Source organism: Talpa occidentalis, unplaced genomic scaffold (assembly GCF_014898055.3).
Source record: "Talpa occidentalis isolate TD23 unplaced genomic scaffold, MPIMG_talOcc4v2.1 talOcc4.5, whole genome shotgun sequence".
NCBI lineage: Eukaryota > Metazoa > Chordata > Mammalia > Eulipotyphla > Talpidae > Talpa > Talpa occidentalis.
Window position 1 is genome coordinate 57,086,596 of NW_023604861.1, and position 26,000 is coordinate 57,112,595.

At 38.0% G+C, this 26,000-nt stretch overlaps 1 protein-coding gene across 1 annotated transcript in view; it reads right to left on the reverse strand.

Moving 5' to 3' along the window:
* Positions 1-25,170, reverse strand: part of VPS36 (vacuolar protein sorting 36 homolog) — a 29,685-nt gene extending 4,515 nt beyond the window's left edge. Inside the window, exons 1-13 of the mRNA XM_037527241.2 lie at positions 25,045-25,170; positions 19,901-19,969; positions 18,095-18,165; positions 14,962-15,076; positions 13,816-13,905; positions 13,002-13,088; positions 5,906-5,938; positions 5,713-5,790; positions 4,997-5,131; positions 3,426-3,491; positions 1,757-1,821; positions 1,041-1,125; positions 54-130 (exon numbers count right to left, since the gene is read on the reverse strand). Coding sequence (XP_037383138.1) covers positions 54-130; positions 1,041-1,125; positions 1,757-1,821; positions 3,426-3,491; positions 4,997-5,131; positions 5,713-5,790; positions 5,906-5,938; positions 13,002-13,088; positions 13,816-13,905; positions 14,962-15,076; positions 18,095-18,165; positions 19,901-19,969; positions 25,045-25,140 — 1,067 coding nt within the window. The 5' untranslated portion in view covers positions 25,141-25,170. The remainder of the gene's footprint in view (positions 1-53; positions 131-1,040; positions 1,126-1,756; positions 1,822-3,425; positions 3,492-4,996; positions 5,132-5,712; positions 5,791-5,905; positions 5,939-13,001; positions 13,089-13,815; positions 13,906-14,961; positions 15,077-18,094; positions 18,166-19,900; positions 19,970-25,044) is intronic.
* Positions 25,171-26,000: the final 830 nt, after the last annotated feature.

Genomic DNA, 26,000 nt, shown 5'->3' on the forward strand with positions numbered 1-26,000 from the left:
TTCATTCAGAAACACAGACACAAGTTGTAGTGAAAAGCAAGGACACCACTTACCTTTCTTTAGCCAGTAGGACAGACATTCCCACCAGTTTGGCAAACTCTTCAGATGTTAGGGATCCCTTTTCTGAAACCTAACAGAAAAAGCAGAAAATAATATGATCATTTAGCCCATCTAGGTACAATACTAGAAAGAATGTTTACCAGCATACTTAGGAAATTATTACCAAATCTTCTACTAAAAACAATAGAATACTCATATAGAACTAAATCTTCTTCACTAATGTTTAATTCTACAAAAGCTAACAAACTCAGAACAAATACAGAAGAGGCTAAAAGATCATGGAGCCCTCCATAATGTAACAAAGCCACTGTACTAAGCCTAAAAGAATGATTAGATATTCTGAGAAGAAACATAACAAGTACTAATTCAGTGTATACTACATGCTCCAGAGAGGAACCTTATATATAGGTTTAATTTTTAAGTATATCAATGGTGTTAGGTTTTTCAACTGGTTTAAAATAGGAAGTATATAAATCTGAGTCTTTCACATTACACAGGCTTACCACAGAGGCTATGAGGGCAGCAATATTTCTGTCCCAATGAGCAATACCAGCAGATTGGTGAGTAAAACCCAACTATACCACAGTTGCTTTTCATATTTTTTGTAGCGGCTATTCACAAAGCAAATGACATTTTACAATGCTGTGTATGTAGGTGTTATGGAAAGGAAAAGTTCAATCATGGGTAACATTCTGATTAAAAAATTAAAAACCTAGTCTTTTGACAGCTTCACAAGCAAAGCGAGCACCTCACAAATTCCTCCAATAAATGTTATGTGTGTCAGTTAAGTTTCAAAAGGGTTTCAACATATAATTTTGATTCAGGTTTATTTATGATTAATGATAAACTGTGTTTAATTGGGCCTAGAAACATTACTTTTCAGTAAAGTTAAATTCAGAAGGAAATCCTGTTTCTTAAGCTGCTAAGTATCTGGGTCTTTGTGGCTGCTCTAGTGGTTGAAGGAAACTAGGTTCACTTACTGTCTCCAAGGCTGAGGCCACCATTTCCTCTTCCTTGTGGGACTGGAGCTCAATTACCATGACACCACTGTCAAAAACTCGGAGCCTAAAAACCCACAGGTGGGAGAAAAAAGCCATGAATATCAAGGATCTTTAGGAACCATGGAGGTGCAGTTATTTTTCACTTTCTTTTATGCCCAGATATAAGAGAAATATTAATACAATACTACATTTAAAATATAACCACTACAAGTAACTATGGCATATCTAAAAAAATTATGTATAACCAGTTAAAAATTATGAACTATAATCCATCCTAAATAAAATCCTAAATAAAATGTCTGACTATGTTTTTTTTTTTAAGCCGGTGGATAAGGGAAATATAATTTGCAGCTGAATGTTTGCACTTCTTACACTCCAGAGACTAAAACAATATGTCTAAGGAAAGAGAGGCTGGTTATTCTGACCTTATGGGAGGAACCTACATTCTTATCTCTCTGGCCCAAGTGGACAGGAGGCAACACTGCTAACCCTTTGGGCCACATACTGCCTTGGCTGGGCTAGAAGCCAGATGACAGAGGTGCTTGTGGCAGCCATGAATTCTTTCCACAATTAACATTATTTCAAGGGCAGTGTTTTGGTTTGCCAAGCATGATGGCAGAGCTGACAGGCCTTTCCTGTCTAATTTGTGGGAGTCATAGTTACACCTGGCAGACTTCCTGCTGAGGTTCTCTTACCTGAGTGGTAATTTCAGTGCCTCCAGCATCCTGCATGCATTCACTAAATCTTCTGGTGAGAGCAACTAATAGGGAAAAAAATCCAGTTTACACTGCAAATTAATAGAGTGATGCTATATAATTATAGTGATCACTAAAGCAGATAAACAATGTTTATCATTTATCAAGGACTTTAGATGACTTAATCACTAAAGTAAACAGCATTAGCAAAAGCAGAGCTATCCAATAAAAATATAATGCAAGTAACCTGAATTTTCTAGTAGCCACATTAAAAAAATAGGTAAAATTTTAATAGATGTACTTTATTTAACACAATAGATCAAAAAATTCAACATATAATATAAAAGTTTTAATGAAATATCTACCATTTATTTTGTATGAAGTCTTCCACGTGTAACTTACATTTGTGGCACATCTCAATTTAGATTAACTACATTTCAAGTTCACAATTGACACAAGTAGCTTGCCAAGTGGCTACCCTTCTGGACCATGCAGCCTTAAAAGAATCAGTCCAGGGACTCCCTAGTGTCGCAAGAGGTTAAGACGCAACCTATGAAGCTGTCTGCAGCCACTGCAGCACCTGTTCAATCCCCGGCCTGCCAGGGAGCTACCCACATGGCGCCGCAGACCTTTCCTTACTAGCCCGCTGCTCCCCTCAGCAGTGTATTTCAGTCAGTCTGCCCGTGCTGTTCCCCACTGTGTCTCTGGTGAATCCTCTCACCCCCCACAGCTCTGGCCTGTACCCCAGTTCTTGTATGCATAAATAAATAAATCTTAAAAAAAAAAAATCAGTCCAGTGTGGCACAGCTGGAGTCGCACAGAGTGGCTCTGGCGCCAGCCCAGGCTAAGTGCAAACTCCTCTCAACCACAGTCTATAAGTGCATCCTGGTCATATGATTTTATCTCTGTAAGTTTCAATTTCCTGAACCCCTAAGTAACCCACCTCCCTGCCCAGATGAGGATAATATAAGTAGCTACTTCACTGAGTTACTGGGAAGGTAAATGAGGTAGCACGTGCTGAGGTGCCTGGTGAACAGTGAATACTTATGGTGACTATTCAGAAAAAAACACAGAGCAGAAGCTTAACTTGTGGGGCTGGGGTAAGCAATGGGAAGATCTGTGTGAGTCATTTGCATGAAGGTAACTGTTGACATCATCAAACTGACAGCTTAGCCACAGTGCACAGCGTTGGCGGCAGGGATGTTGGGGTGATGAGAGGTGAAGAATAGCTGCTGCTGAATCAGAGCCAAAGGGACAAGTACAGCTCTCACTCTGGATTATCTCCAGGAACTATGCATCCAACCCAGCTAACGCCACACTTCACTATCACAGACAAAAAACATCATGCACAGTCTTATACAATACAAATATAGAATATTAAAGCCAAAGATATCGTGCAGTCCAAGCCTTTATTTTATATGTTAAAAAAATCGATTCCCAGACAGGTTAAGTAAGCTTCTCAAGGTCACTAAGTAAATCTTTGGTAAAACCAGGCACAGTGTCTGTGCCTGAGAGCCCAAGGCAGTATTCTTTTCACTGTAGACTGCTTCTCAAAATCATTTTGATACTTAGAACCCTTTCCTCAAATTGAATTCTCAATTGCATTACAGGAGAATTTATATTATCTCAAGAAAGTCTGTATTTAGTTAAAAGAATATTCCATTCTTACCTCCATTCCTCGAGCTCGGTTTACTAAACAGTATACCTCAGTGAGTGACATTATTCCTCCTCGTTCCTGTTAAAATATGAAATAAAAAAAGGTATTTTGTTACAATTAGCACCAGTTATCATCCTTTAACAGAATTCACCATCAGAGCAAAATCAGAAATCATAATATTTCCTAGGAAGCTTTTAAAAATGATACTTACATGGGAACCTATTCAGATGCCATGAGGCATTTCAAATTCAGTTAATGTCATTATTTCTGTTTTAACATTACTTAAATGAAAAGAGGGGTTTTACACAACGTTTTAAGAAATGTGCTTATGTGTTTTCAGTTATTCCAGCTAATAAATGAAGAAAAAATTATAGAATTAAAAAAAAAAAAACATAGCTATTTCGCAATTCGAATGAAGCAACAATCTAGCAACAAAAAAAGACAATCAGACATTCTGTACCTTCTGATAGAAATGCACCTTCTATGCAATATTCTACTCATTCAAAAAAAGATCTCCTAGATATAACTACCAGTTACAAGTTAGCAAGATCCAGACTGAGACACTCCATAAAATAAATTACTAGTTTCTTCAATAAATAGTGTGTGGGAAAAAATAATAATAACAACAACAACAAAACAAAACAAAAATAATTTTCTGCAGGGGAGGAGCAGGGAAAGGGATTAGAACAAGAGTGGGTCGAGCACAAGGGACTATGGTGATGGTGCATGGGTGGTGGAAACTTTATAGGGTTTACACCTGAGAAAAGAAAGCGAACATTGTAAGAAAAAAATAAATAGATATTAAAAATAGTGTGGGGGTGGGGAGGGAAAAAGGGGGAACCTATGCAATTAAAAAAAAAAACAAAAAACAACTTGAGAGACAAATCAGTCCATTGCAGTGTATACTGATTTTAACAAACTACCTGTAAGAGAAAATGCAAATACTAACTAGATAGTTGATACTTTCAAAATTATTTTAAACTTTTTAGGTGTGAAATGAGATTATAATTATATCCAAAGGCATCTTTATCATTATAGTTACATACTGAAAACGTTTACAGATAAAGTGATGTCTGGGATTGGTTTGAAAATAAGTTTGAGTGGAGGCTGGCTTACAGATGAAGCTGGAAGATGGGTAAGTAGGGGTTAATTACACTACTCAATTTTGTCCTATGTTTGAAATATTTCCTAATAAAAGTGCTTTAATAAGTAGTTTGATTGCCTGAATAGTGTTAGACTAGACAATGTATAATAAATTACAAATAGTAGACTGTATATTAAGACTAGATATATGGAATATATCTAAGTATAGAGAGATCATATATTTTCTTTTGAAAATAAAAGAAAAACCTCATGTCAAATAGATTTAGAAAGTTATAGATATCTGAAATGGAAAAAGAAAACAATTTAGAAGATTACTGACAAAGAATCTATTAGTAAGTACTAAACTACTTTGGTATTCTAGAAAAGAAAAAGAACATGCCGATTGAACAGTAACCACATCATGAAAGGATGTAAAGATTTCTGATGACATGAAAATAATTTAATACAACTGAAAAAGACCAGATAGGTTTTGTTTTTACCTCTAAAGGTGCCTGCAATATTCCAACCAGTTGTTTGGCCAGCTGCATGTGGTACTGTGTGCCAGAGCCGTAGGTTTCCCTGGTAACTGGGTTTGCTATCCCCATGCTCAGCAAATAAGATTTAAATTTGATGGTCTATAATGATAGCCGAAAACACACAAAAAGAAGCTGTAGAATTAGTCTACCATTCCATCGTTTGAAATCCTTCCAGCATAAACTCAATTATTTCTGTATCAACCCATTTTTCTGTCGTGTTCATATACTGTGAACTCTAAGAAAGTGAATTTCTAGGATTCCCTATATATATCTATTATTCTTCCTTCTCCTATCTTGGTATTTTATATTCCATTTACCTCACTACTTTAGTACGAAAGATTTAGATAATAATTATCCTATATTTAATGCCAACCAAATGATACAACTGAAAACATAAAAAAGGAAAATGGCTGAACCAAATTGTAGGCAATAATAATGAAACAGAGATCAAATTTATGGATATGTATAAAATAGTCACTACCTTACACATTTCAATCTCTACTTTCTACACTCAAAAAAAAAGGTATTGAAGTATTTATGACTTTTTCTTTTGTACTTTCATATATCCTCAAGTCTTAAAAAATAAAATACATCAAGAAAACAAGCTGAAAAACTACCAAAATGTCATTGTATTATTTGCGTGATTTTGTTTCTAATATCTTAAAAAGCAATTTACTTACCTCATCTTCTGTGATATCACCTTGCTTGTCTTTAATCTTATTAGCAATTGATTTTGATAACTCCACCATTTCCTTAGCCTGTCAAGAAAACAGCAAAAGGTTGAAAAGAAATAACATCCCAGAGTGCCTGCTAATATATTTTCAAAACTGTATAATAATTGGTATGAATTTAATAGGTATAAATGACATATACCTTGACCATGAGCTTGCTGAGGTCCTCAAAGGCCTGAAATGAGAAATTTTTTTTATTGTAGTCTGTCTGAAGAATTAAAAAACTTTAAGGCAATGAACTCTATTTTTTTCCCTATGATACAAATTCATAAAATTTTCTTACAATTTATTTATATAAATATTGTACAAGTACTAAACCTACCTTATTCTAAGAATTAAGTCTAGCTAAAAACCATAAATTTCCCACAATAAACTGCAAAAAAATCTAATTTTCAAAAAGTTGTTATTAATTAGACAAACAAAGGTGACATAAATAACAGTTCAGACAATATTATTTACAATTCTTGATGCAAGTAAGAAAATTTGGCATTGTTTTTTCCCCAAAAAAACATTTCCTGAAGGAGGGCAAGAAGTAAAGCATTGTAAAGCTTTCCAGTCTGAAAACAGCAATAGGCAGCTGCACAACAATTTTGGCTTTAATAATAGCAGGCAGAGTTAACTGAAAGCCTCTAAATATTGAACAGCTTTGGACATAGTGAATATTACAAAAGAAAAACATTCAAATGTCACTAAATCATATCTAAATAAACCTACCAAATATTTAATTTGACAATGTGTATCCATTTCGAGGGCCTCTTCAAACTTAATCATACATATTTGTAAAAGTATATGTATGGTATATACACATGTATGACTACTTCAAGTTACCAAAAGTACACTTCCATTGCAGAATATCTTATAGCTAAGTGATGTGCACAGATGTTATTTTTTTTAAAACCAATTAAGCAACTTATCATTAATTGAAAAATCTTTTGGTACACATATAATGGTGGCCAAAAGGCTCTGATGAGCTCATGCCAGTCTTAATTACATGCAGGAAAGCATATACCCCATCTGCAAAACACTTTTGCTAAAAGAAAAGAGTGTTGTATAAGATTCTTATGGCCAACTCACTAAGGGTAATACTGAAAACAAAGGGGAATGTGCACACACCTAACAGGAATTTCCTCAGATAAACAAAAGGCTTAAACACTGGATTCTTATCAGCAACAGCCAGCAAATGCAGGAAACCTTTTGTGGGAAACTCAGGGCACCAGCTCTGAAACCAAGTCAATTCTAACATTTAAATGGGGGTGCAGGGCAAATCACACAGCAACCTAGTTTTCAGAAATAAAACCCACAAACACTTTAGATACTTAAATTTTTACTTTCAACATAAAGAATTTCTTTCATCTATGTAAAGAAAACTAGAAAGAGAACACTTAAAGTTTGTTCTATGGTCTCTTCACCATATTGTATTTTCATAGATAAAACATGCTAAAAGTAACATTGAGTAAACATAAAATACATACTTTATTTCTTATTAGAGTCAATAAAAAATACCTATAAATATTTTAGTGACTTGAAAGAATTACCTATGAAATATTTTAAGTAATTATTAAAATACCAACAAAACTTCCTCGTTTTTATTTCTATTTTCATTCTAAAATGTGGAGTGTTTCTATCGGCAGCCTCTATTTCTCCTAACAAGTCATTTCTCACACTGCAGGAAAGGCCTGTTCACCAGCTCAGCTCTGGGCATTAACACAGTACCCACAAGGTCTGTTGCGGGGCTCACACAAAACAGAATGAGGACCGTCTGCTGAATAGATAATCACCTGCACAAGAGAGCACTATGCGTGTGTAGATTCCAGTGCGCTATGCCACTCCATGAAGATTAGATTGGAACAAAATAACATTCCATAAATCAAGGAGAACTTTTCAAACACCAAATTAGTATGGCCACATTCAAAAAACGGAATACAAATAATATACAATCAGTTCACCGCTGCATGCAGATCCACAAGTGTCATACAAAGAGAATGACATGGAAGTCTCTGTTAAGAGCAGAGTGATGGTGGCCTCTGGGTAGAAAATACAGTGGTGACAATGCAGTGGCCTGCAAATCAGGAGACCTGAATTCCCACCATCCTGGTTCCAAATCTAGTTACTAGGTCTGAGAGAATGACTTCCAAATATAGGAAGAATCCCACTAAGGCCAAAATGCTAGAACTTTTTGGGGATAAAGGATTTTTTTAATGTGTCCAAATCCCAACATAAAAACAACAGGGCAACTAGATCTCAAAATCAAAAACCCATTGGCAACATATATTACAAAACTAAATGGCACGATAGCCACAAAAACCCCACAAGACTGGCAGGTGGAGACAAAGACCTGCAGATCTCCAGCATCTAGGCAGGAGAGAAAAAGGGAAGCAATGGGGTGCCCAAGAGATCTGGGAGTAAGAAAACTCCATAAGATCTAACAGGTATTCCCTGAAAAGTGAGACAGGCTAACCTGACCACAGTGATTAAACGGGGCGGGCTTGGCCCATATTAGGGGTAGGAGGCACCAGACCTCAGCAAGGGCTACAGTAGTCTCAGTGCTCTGGAAACTGACCCTCTAGACTGCCCTTCCAGGACAGGAGACCATAATGGGGAGAAACTACTGAGAGAGGAAAGAAGAAAAGGTCCAGATAAAAACAGGGAATGGGAACAGGAAATCACAGTAAGCAAGCCTTTTTAACACTGCATGAAAACAGCAGAAGTATGAGCTCCGTGGAATAAAAAAAGCTACCCTGACCTAGGTCTTCTTCTAAAAGTCCAGGAAAATTAATTTCACATGAAAATTAGCAACAGCAAAGCATCAAGGTCAAATCCCACAGTTATTACAAGAAAAAGGAAAATGAGGAGCAGAATAATAGTAGAGACAATGAAAGCATGTCAGAAAGACATGCTCATAGGTCAGATCAAAATTAAATTTTCAATCTTTGCACGCCATACAATTGATAAGGGATTGATCACAAAGATATACAAAGAACTCACACAACTCAACAAAAACAAATTAAACAATTCAGTCAAGAAATGGGCAGAAGACTTAAAAGACATTTCTCCAAAGAGGAAATGCAAATGGCCAACAGGCATAAGAAAAAATGTTCAACATCCCTTATCGTCAGGGAAATGCAAATCAAAACCTCACTGATATACACCTTACACCAGTAAGAACGGCACATATTAAAAAAAACTGGCAATAACAAATGTTGGCGAGGATGCGGTGAAAAAGGAACTCTCCTACATTGCTGGTGGAAGTGCAAACTGGTCCAGCCACTGTGGAAAGCTGTCTGGAGTTTCCTCAGGCTACTAAAAATGGAGCTACCATATGACCTGGCAATTCCACTCCTAGGGATCTACCCAAAGGACACAAAAACATTGATTCAAAAGAACACCTGTACCCCTATGTTTACTGCAGCACTACTTACAATAGCTAAGCTTTGAAAACAACCCAAGTGCCCAAAAATAGATGACTGGATCAAGAAGATGTGGTATATATACACAATGGAATATTACTCAGCAATCAAAAAAGATAAACTCATGCCATTTGTGGCAATGTGGATGGAGCTAGAAGGAATTATAATCAGTGAAATAAGCCAGAAGGAAAAAGAAAAATATCGGATGGTTTCACTTATAGCAGGAATATAGGGGAACCAAACAAGACATCAGTGTAAAAAATACTAATAGTACAAAACACAACAAAGCAAAATCAGATAATTATAAATCAGAGAATACTGCAGGGGAGGAGGAGGGAGAGGGATCAGAGGGAGGGAGGGAAGAGCACAGGGACTGAGGTGATGGTGCACCGGTGCACTGGGGAAGGAAATTCTATGGGGACTACACCTGAGGGGGTGGGAGGAAGCAAATATTGTTTAAAAATGAACAATGATGTAAAAAAAAAAGTAATTCATGCTGAGAGAAAAAAACAATAAAATTAAATTTTTTATTTCATTATTGAAAATTACAACACAGAAAAACTTGCCTGAAAATTTTTTAATTTCTGCAACCAAATGTTGCAAGCACATTACATAACTGAGTAAAACAACCCAGAATAACTATCACGTATGCATATTTTAGTAAAATCACTAGACTTTACAGAAGTACAAAAATCTTGGGGCATCTAGGAAAAAAAGCAACTGACTTTTAAAGGGGGAAAATAAGATTTCAGTAATGACTGACAGAATATTTCATGCGACACAAAAAAATTAACAGTCACATACTAAAGGCACTCAAGGGAAGAAAAAGTAAGCCAACAATTTTAAATCTAATAAAACTGCTTTTCAAGTATAAGAAATACAAACATGTCAGAACTCAGCAAATATAGTCTTCGTGAGCACTTTCTGAAAACTGTTTTTTCAGAGGACGAGCTTCAGACAAGCAAAATGAATAGAGGGAGATCAACATAACAACTGGTAGTATTACATATATTGTTACCTTATTTATTTATTTTTATTTTTTAAAGATTTATTTATTTATTTATTTATACAAGCACTGGGTACAGTCAGAAGTGTGGGAGGGTGAGAGAATTCACCAGAGCCAGGAATAGAACAGGCAGACTGAAGAAATACACTGCTGGGGAGAGCAGGAGGCCCGGGAGGAGAGGTCTATCGCGCCATGTGGGACCCTTGCCAGTGGCCGGGGATCGAATCGGCGCTGCAGAGGCTGCGGGCAGCTTCACAGCCCAGCACTCAACCGCTGCGCCACCAGGGCAGGCCCATATATTGTTACTTTAAACTCAGAATAAATGAGGGCAGGAAGGGAAAGAGTGTATGTAGTAGTTGAATATTCAGTCACTGTAGAAACAGTACACTTATTTTTAAAATATAGAGGAACACATACAAAAATTCTTTATAACTGTTATGAAACAGTTTGATGATGTAGTCCTGAATTTGAATAGGAGGTGACCTCATGAGGCACTGAAAAAATCCCAGCTCTTCCCACCCAAAAGGACTAGAAACACGGACCAATCCAATAGAGATGTATATTCTTAGCAGGCAGACTGTGGTTTTGCTATACTATTGCCTTCTTAAAAGAAACCAGAGCTTCTCAGATACTGGTCAATTCCAGAACTGGGTAAAGAAATGTACAAGATGGGATTAGAGCTTTTGTCACATCGGATAACCGGGAGAATATCAAAGTCCACCAGGTCACATCAAAAGCACTCAGGAGGCCAATCTGAAGAGACTCCCACTGGACAAAGATTAGACAATTTGAGCTTTAAATAGGATAATAATTGCAATTGGTTGAAACCTATCAAACATGTTAAAATTATGAATTAATAAGTAAAATGAACACTACTCAGTCATCTTTGGAGGACAATAGGAACTAATTTCTTTTCCTGATAATAAAGGAAAAGGTCCTTATCTTGCCTTCTCTATGTGAACTATATCACTTAGTAGCCAAACAGTAAATGAAGGCAAGTGACTCTTTAGAGAGTATTCTAATTAACTAAAAAGTGAAAAATCAATCATAGAATTTCATCATTTGCAGCCAACAATGAACCAACAGATCTATGCACTGAACATCAACAACTGCTAACATCATAGAAAGAGCCATGATGTGCCTTCTAATGACAGAGCACAGCATCACCTCTAGTCTCACCAAAGGAATCAAACATGAGTCTGATCAAGACTCTGAATCTAGCTGCCAATTTGCAGGAAATACACAAGGCCAGGACATACATAACTTTACTATAAACATACAATCTGCAAAATCTTGACAGTGGGCATTTTTTAGGTCAAATGCCCTTGATTCCTCAACAATTAATCTGTATTTTGAATTAGTAGGCCAGAATAGGAATGACGATCATTAATTTTGTGTCAACTTGACCAGAACATGGAGTACCCAGGTATTTGATCAAAGATTATTCTGAGTGTGTCTGTGAGGGTGTTTCCATCCTCAGTAGTTTGAGTAAAACAGAATGCCCACCCCAGGAGGGTACACACCATACAGTCAGTCTGTTGAAGGCCTGACAGAACAAAAAGTTGGAGAAGAGAGAACTCACTTTTCCTCTGCCTGCCTGCTGGTGCTGAGACACCAGTCATGTCCTGCCCCTGGACTAGTATTTAACAACATCAGTGCTCCTGGTTCTCAGGCCCTGGACTTGGAATTTCTATCACCAGTTTCCCTGAGTCACCAGCTTGCAGGTGGCAGATTGTGGAACTTCTCAGCCCCTATAGTCACCCAAGACAATTCCTTAAAATAAATCTCCTGTGTATGGAGAAAGATAGAGGTAGAGGGATATCTCATTGCTTCCATTTTTCTGGAGAACTTTGATCAATTCCAGTATTAAATAACTATATGCATAAGATTTTAACATACAGTCTTGAAATTCTAGCAACAACACAAATTGGTGGAATTTTATTTACAAACTTACAAAAACTAAAGAATTACTTCATAGTATCATTTCATAAGAACCCGAGACCATTTTTATATAAATGTGGGGAAAACAGTATGTTTCAATGCATTAAATAATTATAGAATAGAATGAATAACTTTTACTTAACAAAAGGTTTTTCCCCTTCATCTGAAATTTCTCATATATGGTAAAGATTCAAAACTACCATAATGTATGTGCTCATGGTTGTTCTCCTAGTAGAAGTGATGGGTTGATTTGAGCCATTATTGCCTCTGTGACTATTCCCTGGGCGGCCCTCAGCACAAAACTGTGTGGTGTCTGTCCAGGGCTAAGAGCCAGAAAGCAGCATTTTTCTTTTTTAAAATTTTTTTTAAATTTTATTTATTTATTTTTGCACAGAAGAACTAGAGTGTAGTCCAGATGTGCAGGGGGTTAGCCATGTATTTCAGTAAATCCTCCTGTTCTGCTCCCCTCTCTGTCTCTGGTGAGTCCACTCACCCTGCACCTCTAGCATTTTTCTAACTAAAGTTAGAATGTCCAAATGTCCAAAATAATTAAACAGAAGACTCTGAGTTGATTAATTATACTGTAGCACTACCCTGAAATAGAAATATCTTGCATTGACTCTATTTAGACTTTGAAATTTACATACCATAATCCATGATTAATATCATGGAAAACAAATTTATGTTTCTTTTTATTCCTTTTTAGCCAAAGCTTTTTAAAACATGTTTTGGCTTAATTGTGCCAACCTGAAGAATACCTGCTGATTAGAATAAAACTGTGTGGTTTCAGGCAAACTAAATTGATTCCAATGTATAGAATTGGAATTAGTCACGGCTGTATCCAAAAGAATAAACACAAATGGCTAGACTTGTGTAAGAGTTACCTCAGAAATGTTTTTGTCAGTTTCTTTTCTTTTTTCTTCCAGTTTCCTTTCAATACCTACAATTCCTACAGCCCTTATTCTTCCTGGCTGAAAAACAAAGTAGAAAATAAAACATACAAGATAGAAAGGACACACTCTTTCGGAACTTCCACATTAGGTTTTCAATAGCGGGAAAGGATCCACAAAGGACCAAAGCAAAAGAGCATACAATTGCATCTAGTTTCCTTTCAAAACACGTCCATTTCTTTCCATACATAATGACCTTATACATAATTATACATACATAATTAATCCTTATAAATAAAAAGTGAACATATAATAAATGGCATGGTCTACTCTGTATATTAGATAGAAATTTCTTATTTATTTTTGTACTTTGACAAGCTATCACATATGCTTCAGATATTTAATATAGTCTCAAAGATGCAGAAAAAAATCTATCAAAATTTTGGTACTTGACAGTTGCTGTACAAGCTACTTTTACGCATTTGGGTGTCCTCCAGATTAGTGATTAATATGGATTTTAAACACTGAGGGTGGTGTGTCCTCTCAACTACCACACTGATTATGAAGACAGAATGCAGCAAATGGAGTCTAGCTTCTGCTACCCAAGAAGTACTCTGGAGAGCAGTCATTTCTTTTTACTAAAGTTTCTGTCTACAGAGCATTAAATTAGTTTTTGTGAAAATAAATCTTTCTCCTCATATCATTATTTAGTTTCTGGAGAGTTCTGTCATCCCAGAAATATCTTTCCATAATGTAGATGCAAGTACAAAGCTGAAAATACTTGATTAAGAAGCAGTTTAAGAAATACCTGGGGTCCTCTATTTGGTTGTAATGACTGGGAAACCGGTATATTCTCCCATCTTCTCTGTGTCATTTCCTCTGACAAGCGCCTGTAAAACTGTTACATAGATACATACTTTAAATGAGTCAGGCTGTGCATCCTTGTACCACTCATTACTTAACATTGCTTTAGCAGAAAGATCTGTTCAGTCATTTGCAACAGGCCTAGAATTCGCAGAGACATCAAAGGAAACCAAAGGAAGTTATTTTCTTGGATCAAGTTCAGAAAGGACAAAGAAAGAAAAAAAAAAAAGAAGGAACTGACCTTCTATATAAAGTGAGCTATTCTCAACAAAGATGAGTGACAATGAAATAAATAGACTTACTTTAAACAATCCTGTCCATGTGGATTGTTTTCAATCTATAGGAAAACAGACACAGCGCCAAGAAAAATATACAACCATTATCCCCATAAAGGAAGCAGAGACTAACTCGTGTAGTTAAACCTGAAGCCAGAAATTAGGGTCAAAACAGCCTACATTGACAAAATATCGACTACATTTTCAAGTACAGTGAGAATGACTTCAGTTAGTCACTTGTGTTTGGTAAATGCCTACTATGAGAGGCATGCTGGATGGAAAGCTATAGAAGAAAGAACATAAAAAAATTATGATATTGATTGAGAAACATACACTTGTATATGTCTTAAGAATCCTTACACAGCAACCTATTCATAAAATACATAAACAATTATACTATGGAAAAATTACTTTAGTGATTAGATGTGTTTGGAGTTAATCAAGCTAGACCACTTCATATAGGTTGATCAGCTTCCAGATACTAAGGTAGTTTAACATTTTACACATTATATTCTGTTCCTTGAACCAAACTAAACAATGAACCCTTTCCTAGTAGCCTGAGGGCATGACTTAGCCTATTTCTAGTCTCTGCTGTTTCCTTGTGACCACACCCTCCTGCTTTCCAACTCCACTGAAACCCTTAACTTCACATTATCCACTAGTTAAGACTTACTGTATTGTAAAAATTTTATTACAAAAATAGCATGGAATCTGCTATGTTGTACACTATTGCCTTCCATCACATTAACAAACAACAACAAAAAATACATACAAACACACATTTCTAGTCCAATTTTGTTCATATAGATATTTACCTCAATCTGGCCATGTTCTTTGAAAGAGAGTTTGATGTAGGAGTTCTTACTACTCTGGAATGGACCAGGTTCTTTGTTAGCAGGAGCTGGGTGAAGATGAACCACTATTTTGGCACTAAAAAAAGTAAATGTCATAATATATTTGACTACCTTTGAAAGAATTACTGACCTTATTTTCGTAACATTTAATATATTTCAGTCACTTTAAAAATTCATGTAGGAATAAAGAACATCCTAAAAGAAATCCTTTTAAAGTTTGTGTTAATGAGCTTTTCAAAAATGCCTCTATTTAAAACTTACAATGTATAAACCAAAAGTTCAAGTTACTAGCTTTATAGATTAAATTAAAATGTAGCTTTAGGAAATAATGCAAAGGAAATCACAAAATTTGGGACTTATGATTTAGGTTTATGATTAGCATTTCCCATATCTAGTGTCATCCCCTGATGCTAGCAGGATGCTTACAATTTCTGCCAAAGCATACTAACTCACTCATTGAAAAACAAAATGTGAAAATCGATCTGTGTAAAACTGGTCAGGTGACTGTAAAGACAGGAGAGGACACAGTGCAGGTCTTCTAATCCCATGCAGACCGGGTAAAGGAGGAGTCAGAGTCCTCAGTAGTTTTGCAGGTTTTTTATTGGGGTTCACCAGGCATATGGCAGGCAGGGGTCCTGGCTGGGGGGCAGGCCTCCCAGCCCCCAGCAAGTCTTCACTCTATCTGGGCTCTCTAGCATTCGTTCTGCAGCTTCTCGGCTTCTCTTTCAGCTTCTGCTTCAGCTTCTACTGCTGCTGCTGGTGTCCCCATGACGCCGCCCTTAAAAGCAGTCTTAGCTCAGCTGAATCCCATCTACCTATGCCCACACCCTATTCCAGGTGCCCGCCATCAGGCATGCATTCAGGACAAGGATCCATCATCTATCCTGATGGCGGAAGGGCAGAAAAGCCTGATATTTTCTTTACCCTACAGTGACATTTTATTAAAACTCCATCCAAAACTAATATTCTACAGTGTCATTTTGGAAAATGCCACTCAATCAAAAACATGTACTAAAAAGATAACCAACAGCAAAAACAATTCTCAAAATGGTCTAAGAACACAAACTGCTGTATCTTTATAACTACTGTTATCTTCTGGGCTATTAAAAATACTGTTATATTTTTGCTCAATTTTAAAGTCTTCTCTCCCTCTCTTTTTCCCACAACTTGCTCAGTAAACAATCTTTTTTAGAGTAGTAAAGCTAAAAAACTCATGATCAGATATCTCAGGTAACTGGCTTAGCTTTTTCTTTATAATAGTATTACAAATTCACCTATTAACTCAATTTTACTTTTTTTAGGCCCATATGTCTCACTAAAAATTATTGTAAAATTGAAAAATCATGTGTGGAGCCTACTCAGTGTAAGGAGAGCTTGATTAATGAACTGGGGGCAGCCTCACAGGGACTCTATTTTATTCCTCTTAGTGAAAACCTTTAAGTGAGATGAGCAAATAAACCGTGCAAAGAGAATGTTTGAAATGAACTGTCAAATACAGTACAAAACTGTGACTTTAAGGACAGAATTGGGCCTCCCTGGTGGCCTAGGGGTTAAGTCTCAGTGCTATCACCACTAAGGTCTGAGTTCAATAAGGCCAGAAGCTAACCCATATATGGCACAGCAGGCTCCTCCCATCTCCCCTTTTGCTCTCTTTAGCAGTGTATTTCAGTAAATCCCCACTCTGTCTCTCTGGTGAATTCTCTCACCCCCTAAACCTCTGGTCTAAACCCCATTTCTTCTACACACACAAAAATAAATAAATAAATACAAAAAATAAGGATAGGGTCACTGAGCAAAAAATCTATAAAACTAAAAATACTAAACCCTTCTATCAGATTCTGTCAATGGAAAACCAATGAAAAGCTGAAAGATTAAGACACAGGTGGAGTTTAAAAGTCCCAAAGTAAGCACAAAAGATCAATTTTTTCATATATTCATTTTGTGGGTTCTCAATTACTATATTTCATCAAGTTTCAAGTCCACTAGGTCAAGGAAGCATTCTGAGTTAAGAGATGTTAAAAGGCATTATCTACATCTTTGAATCAATGAGATATGGTCACTGTTTGGGAGGAGGACCTGGGAACTAAAAAGAATATCTGAGAAGAGTTAATCTGGCATATTATCAAACTCTTCCTCACCTGGAGATGCTTCACTATTGTGAAGGTAAGTTTTTTGTTTTTTTTCCCCTAAGGTTTATTTTGTTTACTAATGTATAGAAGAGCTGGGGAGCAGACCAAATATGTGGGGGGCGGGGGAGAGGGGCGAGAGGGAGGGGCGGGGCGGGGGGTGGGGTGGGTGGGAGATGAGAGGATTCACCAGAAACAGAGTGGGGAGCAGAACAGTCAGATCCACTGAAATACACTGCTGAGGGGAGCAGCAGGTGAGACAGGAGAGGTCTGCTGCACCATGTGGGTCAGCTCCCTGGCCAGGATTGAACTCTGTGCTGCAGTAGCTGTTGATAGCTTGATAGTGCAGAGACTTAACCCCTTGAGCCACCAGGGAGGCCCCTGAAGATAAGTTTTTAAAATATTTTTGTTATAGGATTTAAATTTCCTTAGTGCACAGCAGAGGAAAATTCAAATGATCTGGAACATTCTTAAAAGTTTTACTTTCTAGAACTAAGATACAGAAACATGAAAAGGGGAAAGGGGATTTAGAAAAATAACCTACTCTAGAAATTTATGCCTTATTAGTATTCGTTTTTCTTATGTCAAGTCAATCTTAAAAGTCAAAGTCGAGAAACCTAATGATAACTAAAAAAGCAAAGTCATTTTTCTCAAATGGGCCATTTCTGATTTTAAGTCGTGAATGATAGAAACACAGGCATATAAAAGCAAATGTCTGTGGAAATATATACAGTGCGTTTTGGTCCATATCTAGTTCTTCTGACCCAGGGATTTACAGCTAACCTTAGTACTTGATTCACGCTTAAAAGTAGGGAAACACACCCTCTACGGGGGACTCCTGACCAATAACTATTATTTATAAAGCCCCACATAAGTAATCTTGCCATTTTAATATATCAATAAGTTAACTATAATAGTTTGGCTGTATACCTTTTTTGTCGATAAAGGCTATAATATGTAGACCTTACCTTTTCCCAATTCCAGCTGCCTGTTCTTCAATGAACACAATCTGGGAAAGAGGAATGGCCATGCAGTATTCCTGAGAGGAAATCAATAAAAAATTCAATAGAAAATTCCTAACACTCATTAGGAATCTTTTTTTTATGGTATTTTATGGAGTATCATATATCTTGGAGGTACTTAAAAATAATCGTTATTTTGTTCTTTAAATACACTTAAGGGCCTCCCTGGTGGCACAAGGAGTTAAGTCTCAGCACTATGAAGCTATCTGCAGCCCCCAGCCAGGGAGCTAACCCACAGGGCCCAGCAGACCTCTCTTGTGTTACCCGCTACTCCACTCAGCAGTGTGTTTCAGTCAATCTGCCTGTCTGCTCCCCACTCTGTCTCTAGTGGGTCCTCTCAAACCCCTGCCCCTGCTCCTCTGGCCTACACCCCAGCTCTTGTATGCATAAATAAATAAATCTTTTTTTAAAATCTTGAATAAATAAATAAATAAGTACACTTAAGGTGAAATAAAACATTGTACAAAATGAACAACTATGTAAAATATATATATAAATAAATATATTTTAAAAAATACACTTAAGGAAAAATAGAATACAAACAATACAGTGGTGGCATTTTGCTGCATGGAAGAACATAAGTGATTCAAAAGCAGTTAGAACTACCTTCATTTTCATAGTAAGTACATCTTTTTAAAAAATATAGTACTTATATGAACACTTTTTACATGTAATATTGTATGAAAAACAAAATACAAACCAGATAAATTAAAACCATTTTAAGGAGTATATAATGCAGGTGATTTTTCTTCTTTATAACATTTTCTACTTTACCCACCCACCCATCCACAGCTTTCAACAGAAAATACTGATGTAACTTCCTTTTTTTAGTACATTTAATTTATAAATTACTACAAATGACTGGCATGTAAAAGGTCTAAGGATTTCTAAATTAACCTCCTTATATGATATTTTAAAAATTATATTAAGATTAATTAATTTGTAAACATATATTTAAGAATACCCATTCTTCCTAAAATATTTCTTTCCTGAGTATATATTCCTTTTAAAAGAATCAAGCAACATTAATAGTCCTAAGGCATGCATTATCAACAGGGGCATACTGTCACTAGCAGGGCAAAAATTGCTCTTGGGGGACAAAAAAAAGTTATAGATTTAGCAATGGTTAATGGTCTTTCAAAAGGTCACAGCTCAGTATACAGCTTACACATGTTACTGAAATTTCATGGATGTGGAATTAGGAAAATAATGAAGACACAGCATATCTTACTGGTAACACTGAAATTTACATACTTTCAAGTGAAAGCTGTTGGAAATAAAGATATTAGCTCTATACACATGACATGCTCTCTCTTTCTAGTAATAAAAAAAGGAGGGTTTCTCTTCTAGTGGAGTGACTTGGAGGCAATTCTCAATACACAGTAAGAGCAAGCACTTCATGGCAGATCTGGCCTCCTGATTCTCAAAAACAATGGGGTGAGAAGTGGTTTTGAGGATGTATGGGTCTTTTTTAAGGATATCTAACAAGTGATGGGAGAATTACTCCCCTGTTGCACATGGAAGGATTCTGGAATAAGATATGAGTGGTGTTTAAAAAACAGGAGTCGCCATGATTCTTGACTCAGTAACTACAGACTCTATTGGAGGTAAATGAAGGGCAATACTTTAACTCCATTCAGAGAGATAATGTGGACACAGTGCTGACTTTCTGAGGAGGAAAATTTATTACATCTATTCATAGTTTTGTCAGTGATTTAATACCTAGAACAGATAGAAAAAATGGTATCTTACATGATTTTTCTGATCTCTCCAAATTAGTCGGTGTGTACTAAGAAGAAGGGTCCCTGCATCAAATTTGATCTAAAAGAAATACAAGATCATAAGATATCATTAACATTCAATGTGGTCCAGATGTTCTTCCTCATAAATTATACAACAGTAAGGTAATCATATACATAAATACTTACAATTAGGCTTATCACAAATTAAACAGAAGCTGTTATATACTTTGTAAGTCCTCTTATAAATCAATGGGGGGAAAAGCCTGTAACCCATTTAAGAAAGGGACAAAAACTACAGCAAGTTCACAGAAAAGAAATTACAAATGACTCTTAAACATATTAATAGATGCTCCACCTCACTGATATTAAAAAAGGGCATGTTAAGAAATACAAAATACCTCTTTCATCCATGAGATTAGAGTTCTCCCTTCCAAAGTTTGGTAACATTAAGCTGGTAAAGTGTTGGAGAAATAAGCATTCCCACACATTGTTGAAGGGACAACTTCTGTGGAGGTCAATTTTTAAATAACTACCAAAAACATAAACACATGTATTCTTTGACCCAATATCTACATTTATAGGAATTTATCCCATGAATAAATTCATACACAGGGTTGTTAATATATGACTAAGTTAATTTTGTATTAAATGATGTTTGTTAGAAGCAAAAGATGGGAAAAAATTTAAATGTCCAGCAATGGAAAAATGTACATCAACACAATGAATAGTATAGTCATTAAAAAGAATGAGGAAATTCTTTACGTCTTTAATGTATTTGATAAAATTTAAGAAATAATCCTCAGAGAAAGATATAGACCACATCTTCTCTGGTATTGACATTACAGGCAAAACTAAATTTACTATTAAGTACTACTATTAAATGTTGCTGGTTTTTGACTCTGATTATAAAAACTTAAGTTCCTGGGGGCCTCCCCTGCGGTGCAGCAGGTTGAGCGCAGCGCTAAAAAAAAAAAAAAATAATAAAATTAAGAAATATCCTGATAACAGAATTGTTAAAAATGTGTGGGGAAACCTGCATTTAGAATGATGAAATGTAATATTCTCTACATAGAATAAATAAAAACAGCAAGATTCAAAACCTTGTATGCAGAGTATATTAGATATTTATATTTTTATACAAATACCTATATATATATATATATATATAGGTATATATATAGGTATATATACATATATATAGTTCTCCAGGAACTGGGTGATGAAGACAAACATGAGGGTGACTTTTAACTTACTCTTTGTGGTTTTTGAATTTTTGTCATGGAATTGTGTCACTCAAAATATGAATGTGTTTTTTTCAATTATAATGTAATCACCAAAAAAAAAGCCATTTCCCAAAATAGACTTTATAAGTATCTGTTTTCCTCTGAATCTGAAGTAAAACATGTAAAGTCTGGCTTCAAATGTTTTCATTAATCTTGTATATGCAAAACCAAATAACTGAATTTAAGATATTTTAAAAGTCTCCCTCTTGCCAATGAATAAGATTTCTTTTCCAAAATATTTTATCAACCTGAGAGTATATGATATATATCAAAGCATAGTAATTCCATATAAGAAACTTTGCTCTTTATCTTTACTGAAATCCAAGCATAAGAATGTGAATTTATTGCTGAAACCAGAGTATGTTCCATTGCTATGTCAACTATCAAGGTGCAAATGTAAAATGTTTGCTCTAAGTGAAGAAATTGTGTAATAGTTCCCTCTAGGGATTCCAAGGGATTATGAGCTAAACCTAACAGACAAGTTAAGACTGGTTTGCTTCCACCACTCAGAGTTGGCATAATTTGAACTACTCTAAGTTGATCTGACTTAGACATTTACTGAAACTCTTACCATTTTTTAAATTTAACATTTTTCAGTTATGAAAGTGATATACTGTTGAAAATACAGAAAACAGAGAAAAAGGTAAAAAAAATCACTTATGTCAGAGGGTGTGTGTACATGGATTTCTATACACACACTACAAATGTGTGCATATATTTATTTACCTATAAATATGGTGGTTTTAGATGTATAATGAGACCATGATAACATACAGTTTTATAACTTGCATTTTTCGCTTAACCTCTCATTAGCACTTTCTCCTGCTGATTAGGGCATTCTTAATTTAATTAACCTATCCCTATGCTGGACATTCAGACTCCTTCCAGTTTTTCTCTATACACAGTAATATATGGATAATAATACTAAGATGAGCATCTTCATTTGATATAATTTTTTGCCTCTGTATTTTCCTAAGGGTAAATTCCTAAAAGTGAAATGGCTAGCTGAAAGAAAATAAGCATTTTTTAAATCTCCTCCTTTATGCTGCCAACTTACCACTTACTTTATACACTAGGAAGCCTACATTGTTTGTTAGTTTGTTTTTTAATTAGCTGGAGCTATAGAAGCTTCTGTGAATAGAAACAAATGACCTGTCTCCACTGCTTATGAAAATAACACATTATCCAGTTATAGTGGGCCCATGGAATGAGGCCATGAAAACTGCCTGTATAAATAAGCAAGCACCTATATTCACAAGAGGCACCTGGGCAGTGGGAATAGCAGAATTGACTAGTTTGGAATTCTAGCTCTACCAGTTACTATTTATGTGACCTTGGACAGGTAGCAGTTTTGACTCAACTATTAACTGAGGGCCTCAGTCCTCTCCTTTGACAGGATCAGCTCTATTCAACACCATGCAAAGAATCTTGGCACTGGGGATGGCGGTGCTTTAAAGCAGCACAGTACACTGAACAAAGCACAGGCTTTGGGAGTCTGATCAATAGAGATTTAACGCTTGTCTTTCCTGATCACCAACACTGCATCTTAGCCAGTCACTTTCTCTTTGAGTGTTAGCAAAATCTCATTTTATAAGCCTACTGAGAGGATTAAATGAGATCATATGTATAGCTGCAAGCACACAGTAGTTATTTTAATTATTCAAGTTCAATAAATGTAAAAATAAAAGAGGTGACAAAACTAAACCAAAACAAATCCTAGAAATATTACTGCAAAATTAAAGCTGCAGGAGAGGGAAGGGGGTGGGGTGAAAATAAAGGGGGAAGTGACCTAAGGTAAAGGACTACAGGTACTTTGATAGTGGGGGTGGTGTGGTAACATATATCTATTTCCCTAAATCATGTATGGTGTACCCTACCGTGTTCCCTGGATGAAGAAAAAAAAAAGTATTTCACACCTACAATGATTAGACAGAAAATTCAAGGATGAGGAAGGCACTCAGAGAGGCCAACTAGTGGTCTAGACAGCCATGTGCACGCTGGCTAGGGAAATGTATTCAGATGCACAGCTATGAAGTGCAAGCAACCTGGACTACAGTGCTTAGACGGGGAGAGACAGTGAAAGATTTTGAAGGGAGTCTGATTTGATTAGATCTTAAGGCTGATGGGCAGCTTCCTAGAGGCTACAGCTCATAAGGTCTGGAAGCCTTCCAGCAGATGGAGGAAGCTAAGACATAGAACTTTCTCCCAGGAATCAGTCTGGCCTTTTACCATGGCCTTTTACTTCCCACTTACTACTCAGCAAGTGACTGAGTAGATCCAGCACAGGGACCACGGTGGTGAACAGGTTTATCTTAGGTCTCTACTCCCATTTTAAGACACCTACACCCTCTCCCAATCCCATTTGTTAGATCAATTAAGAATTCTTGACTAGATCAAAGGATGTCAACTTAAGTTTTTCCTATGACTTTTTTTTTCCTTTAAACTAACACATATACATCTACGTGTCTGCTAAGGCAAAAAGAAAAAAATCAAGGGAAAAATTAGAATTTACCGGTTAAACACTAGTTTTTCATTTATAGGCATTAACAGCTTTGACTTTTTATTGTTTCACATATATCATTTGCATTACGTGTTCCTGATTGCATTTTGGAACTACACAGGACTATACAGAGTGTGGTGAACTGCAAAGGCATGACTTCCTGGAGGGAATCTCTGAAGACCAAATTTATCTTTGTCAGCACTCAGTTCTGAAAATGGAATTATGTCAAAGTCATCAGATCCACAGGTGTAACTTGGTTAAAAAAAAGTTAACTTGTCACTCCAACCAAAAGACGCAAACCCAATTTGAGATCAAATTAACAAAAGCGCTGAGGAGTAAAGGTGAGTGTGAACAAATTATTTAAGAAAAAGACCTTGACTCGCGAATTCAACGCTACCCTATGTGACATGCCTTAAGGGAGATGAAGATCTCAGTACCGTGCCGAGCCGGCTTTGTCTCTAGATAGCCTCGTAACCCAGCCCACGGCCCCGCCCAGTACCCAAAAGGAAGGAAGACCGAAGCTTCTGTGAGCACAGACCAGGAAAAGTTGTGCACCCAGGGGCGTATGCAAAACAGAGAAGGAAGTTCCATTAAAAAAAAAAAAAAAAAAAAAAAAACAAGGAGAGATAGTGAAAACTGGACACTCAAAATGCTGGTGAATAAATGGTTTTACTTTTCTTTTTTCCTCATTCCAGTTCATGCATTTCCTCCAGAATGGGCGTGTGCACTTTCACCAGAGTCTGCACTGAAAGCTTAAACACAGTTCACGCTTCTCTTGATTTGCAAATGCTTGGATTACACGGCAAGGCCTAGTACTTGACGAAACTTGCGCTCAAAACTCCTGTCTAAAGTCATCACAAAAACGAAACATAACAAACAGCCGCGAAGGCGTCCCGAGGAGACGCCGACACCTCATTCCCGAAACCCTTGCAGGGCAGCCCTCACCGCCCCGTCCGGGGCTGGACTCCCTCCCGCCCCGCAAGGTTCCCCAGCCCGGGGTGGACGCGAACCGCGGCGCCTCCGACTGGGCGGACGGGCCGCGGGGGTCATTGCGGGGGATCAGGGCAATGGGGGGTGCGAGGGGGTCGTCCCCGCCCCCCCGAGCGCGCCCCAGGCGCTGCTCCCCGCCCGCACAGGCTGTGCCCCCGAGGGGCATCTCCGCGGGGCGGCGGGGGCCGCCCGCGTCCGGGCGCGCGGGGACGGTCCCAAATGGGCGCCGACGCGGGGCGCGGGGCGCGCAGCCGGCCGGGGAGGCGCGGGGGCCGGGAGGCCCGGAGGAGGCCGGTCTGACCGAGCGCCGGGCGGTGGAGAGCAGGCCGGGCCGCGCCGCGCGTCGCCGCGGAGGCCGCCAGGGCCCGGCGGCCGCCCTACCTTCTCCTCGCCGTCGTAGATGCGCACCCCGCGCTGCTGGATCACCAGCGTCTCGTTGATCTCCAGGAGGCCGCTGGTCCACACGAACCGGTCCATGGCCGCTGCCTGGCCGGCCTCCGCCGCTCGCCAGCGCCGCCGCTCCCCGGCCGCGAGCCGAGCGGCCTGCGGCGACCCCTGGCGGCGGGCGGGAGAGAAGCCGGCAGAGAAGGAGCGTGGAGCGGGAGCCGCCTGACCCCCGCGCCCTCGCGGAGGCGCACCGCCCGGAGCGCGCCCGAGGAGGGGAGACGTGTTTGGAGCGCCCCCAGTGGCCGGCTCGTCTACTGACCCGGCCGGGACGTCCAGCCCATCCTCGGCCCAGCGCCCGCAAAAACCGGGAGCTTCGTAAGGGACTTTGAGGGAAACCGGACCTCATCTTGCGCTCCCTTATTGTGTATTATTCTTGTTTTTTTTAAAGATTGATTGATTGATTGATTGATTGATTGATTGATTGATTGATTGATACATACATACATACAAGCACTGGGTACAGTCAGAAGCGCGGGAGGGTGAGAGAATTCACCAGAGCCAGAGCGGGGAGCAGAGCAGGCAGAAGGACTGAAGTACACTGCTGAGGGGAGCAGCGGGCGGCAGGAGAGGTCTGCGCGTCGTGTGGGACCCTCCTCCTGTGGCCAGGGAGCAGCCGGGAATCAAACCAGCGCTGCAGAGGCTGCGGGCAGCTTCGCAACCCAGCGCTCAACTGCTGCGCCACCGGGGAGGCCCATATTCTTGGTTTTTTGTTTTTTGTTTTTTTTTAAAGATTTATTTATTTTTTATACAAGAACTGGGGTACAGGTCAGAGGCGCTCTGTCTCACCAGAGACAGAGCAGGGAACAGAACAGGCACACGGACTGAAATACACTGCTGAGGGGAGCAGTGGGGGAGACAGGAAATGTCTGCTGCACCATGTGGGTAGCTTC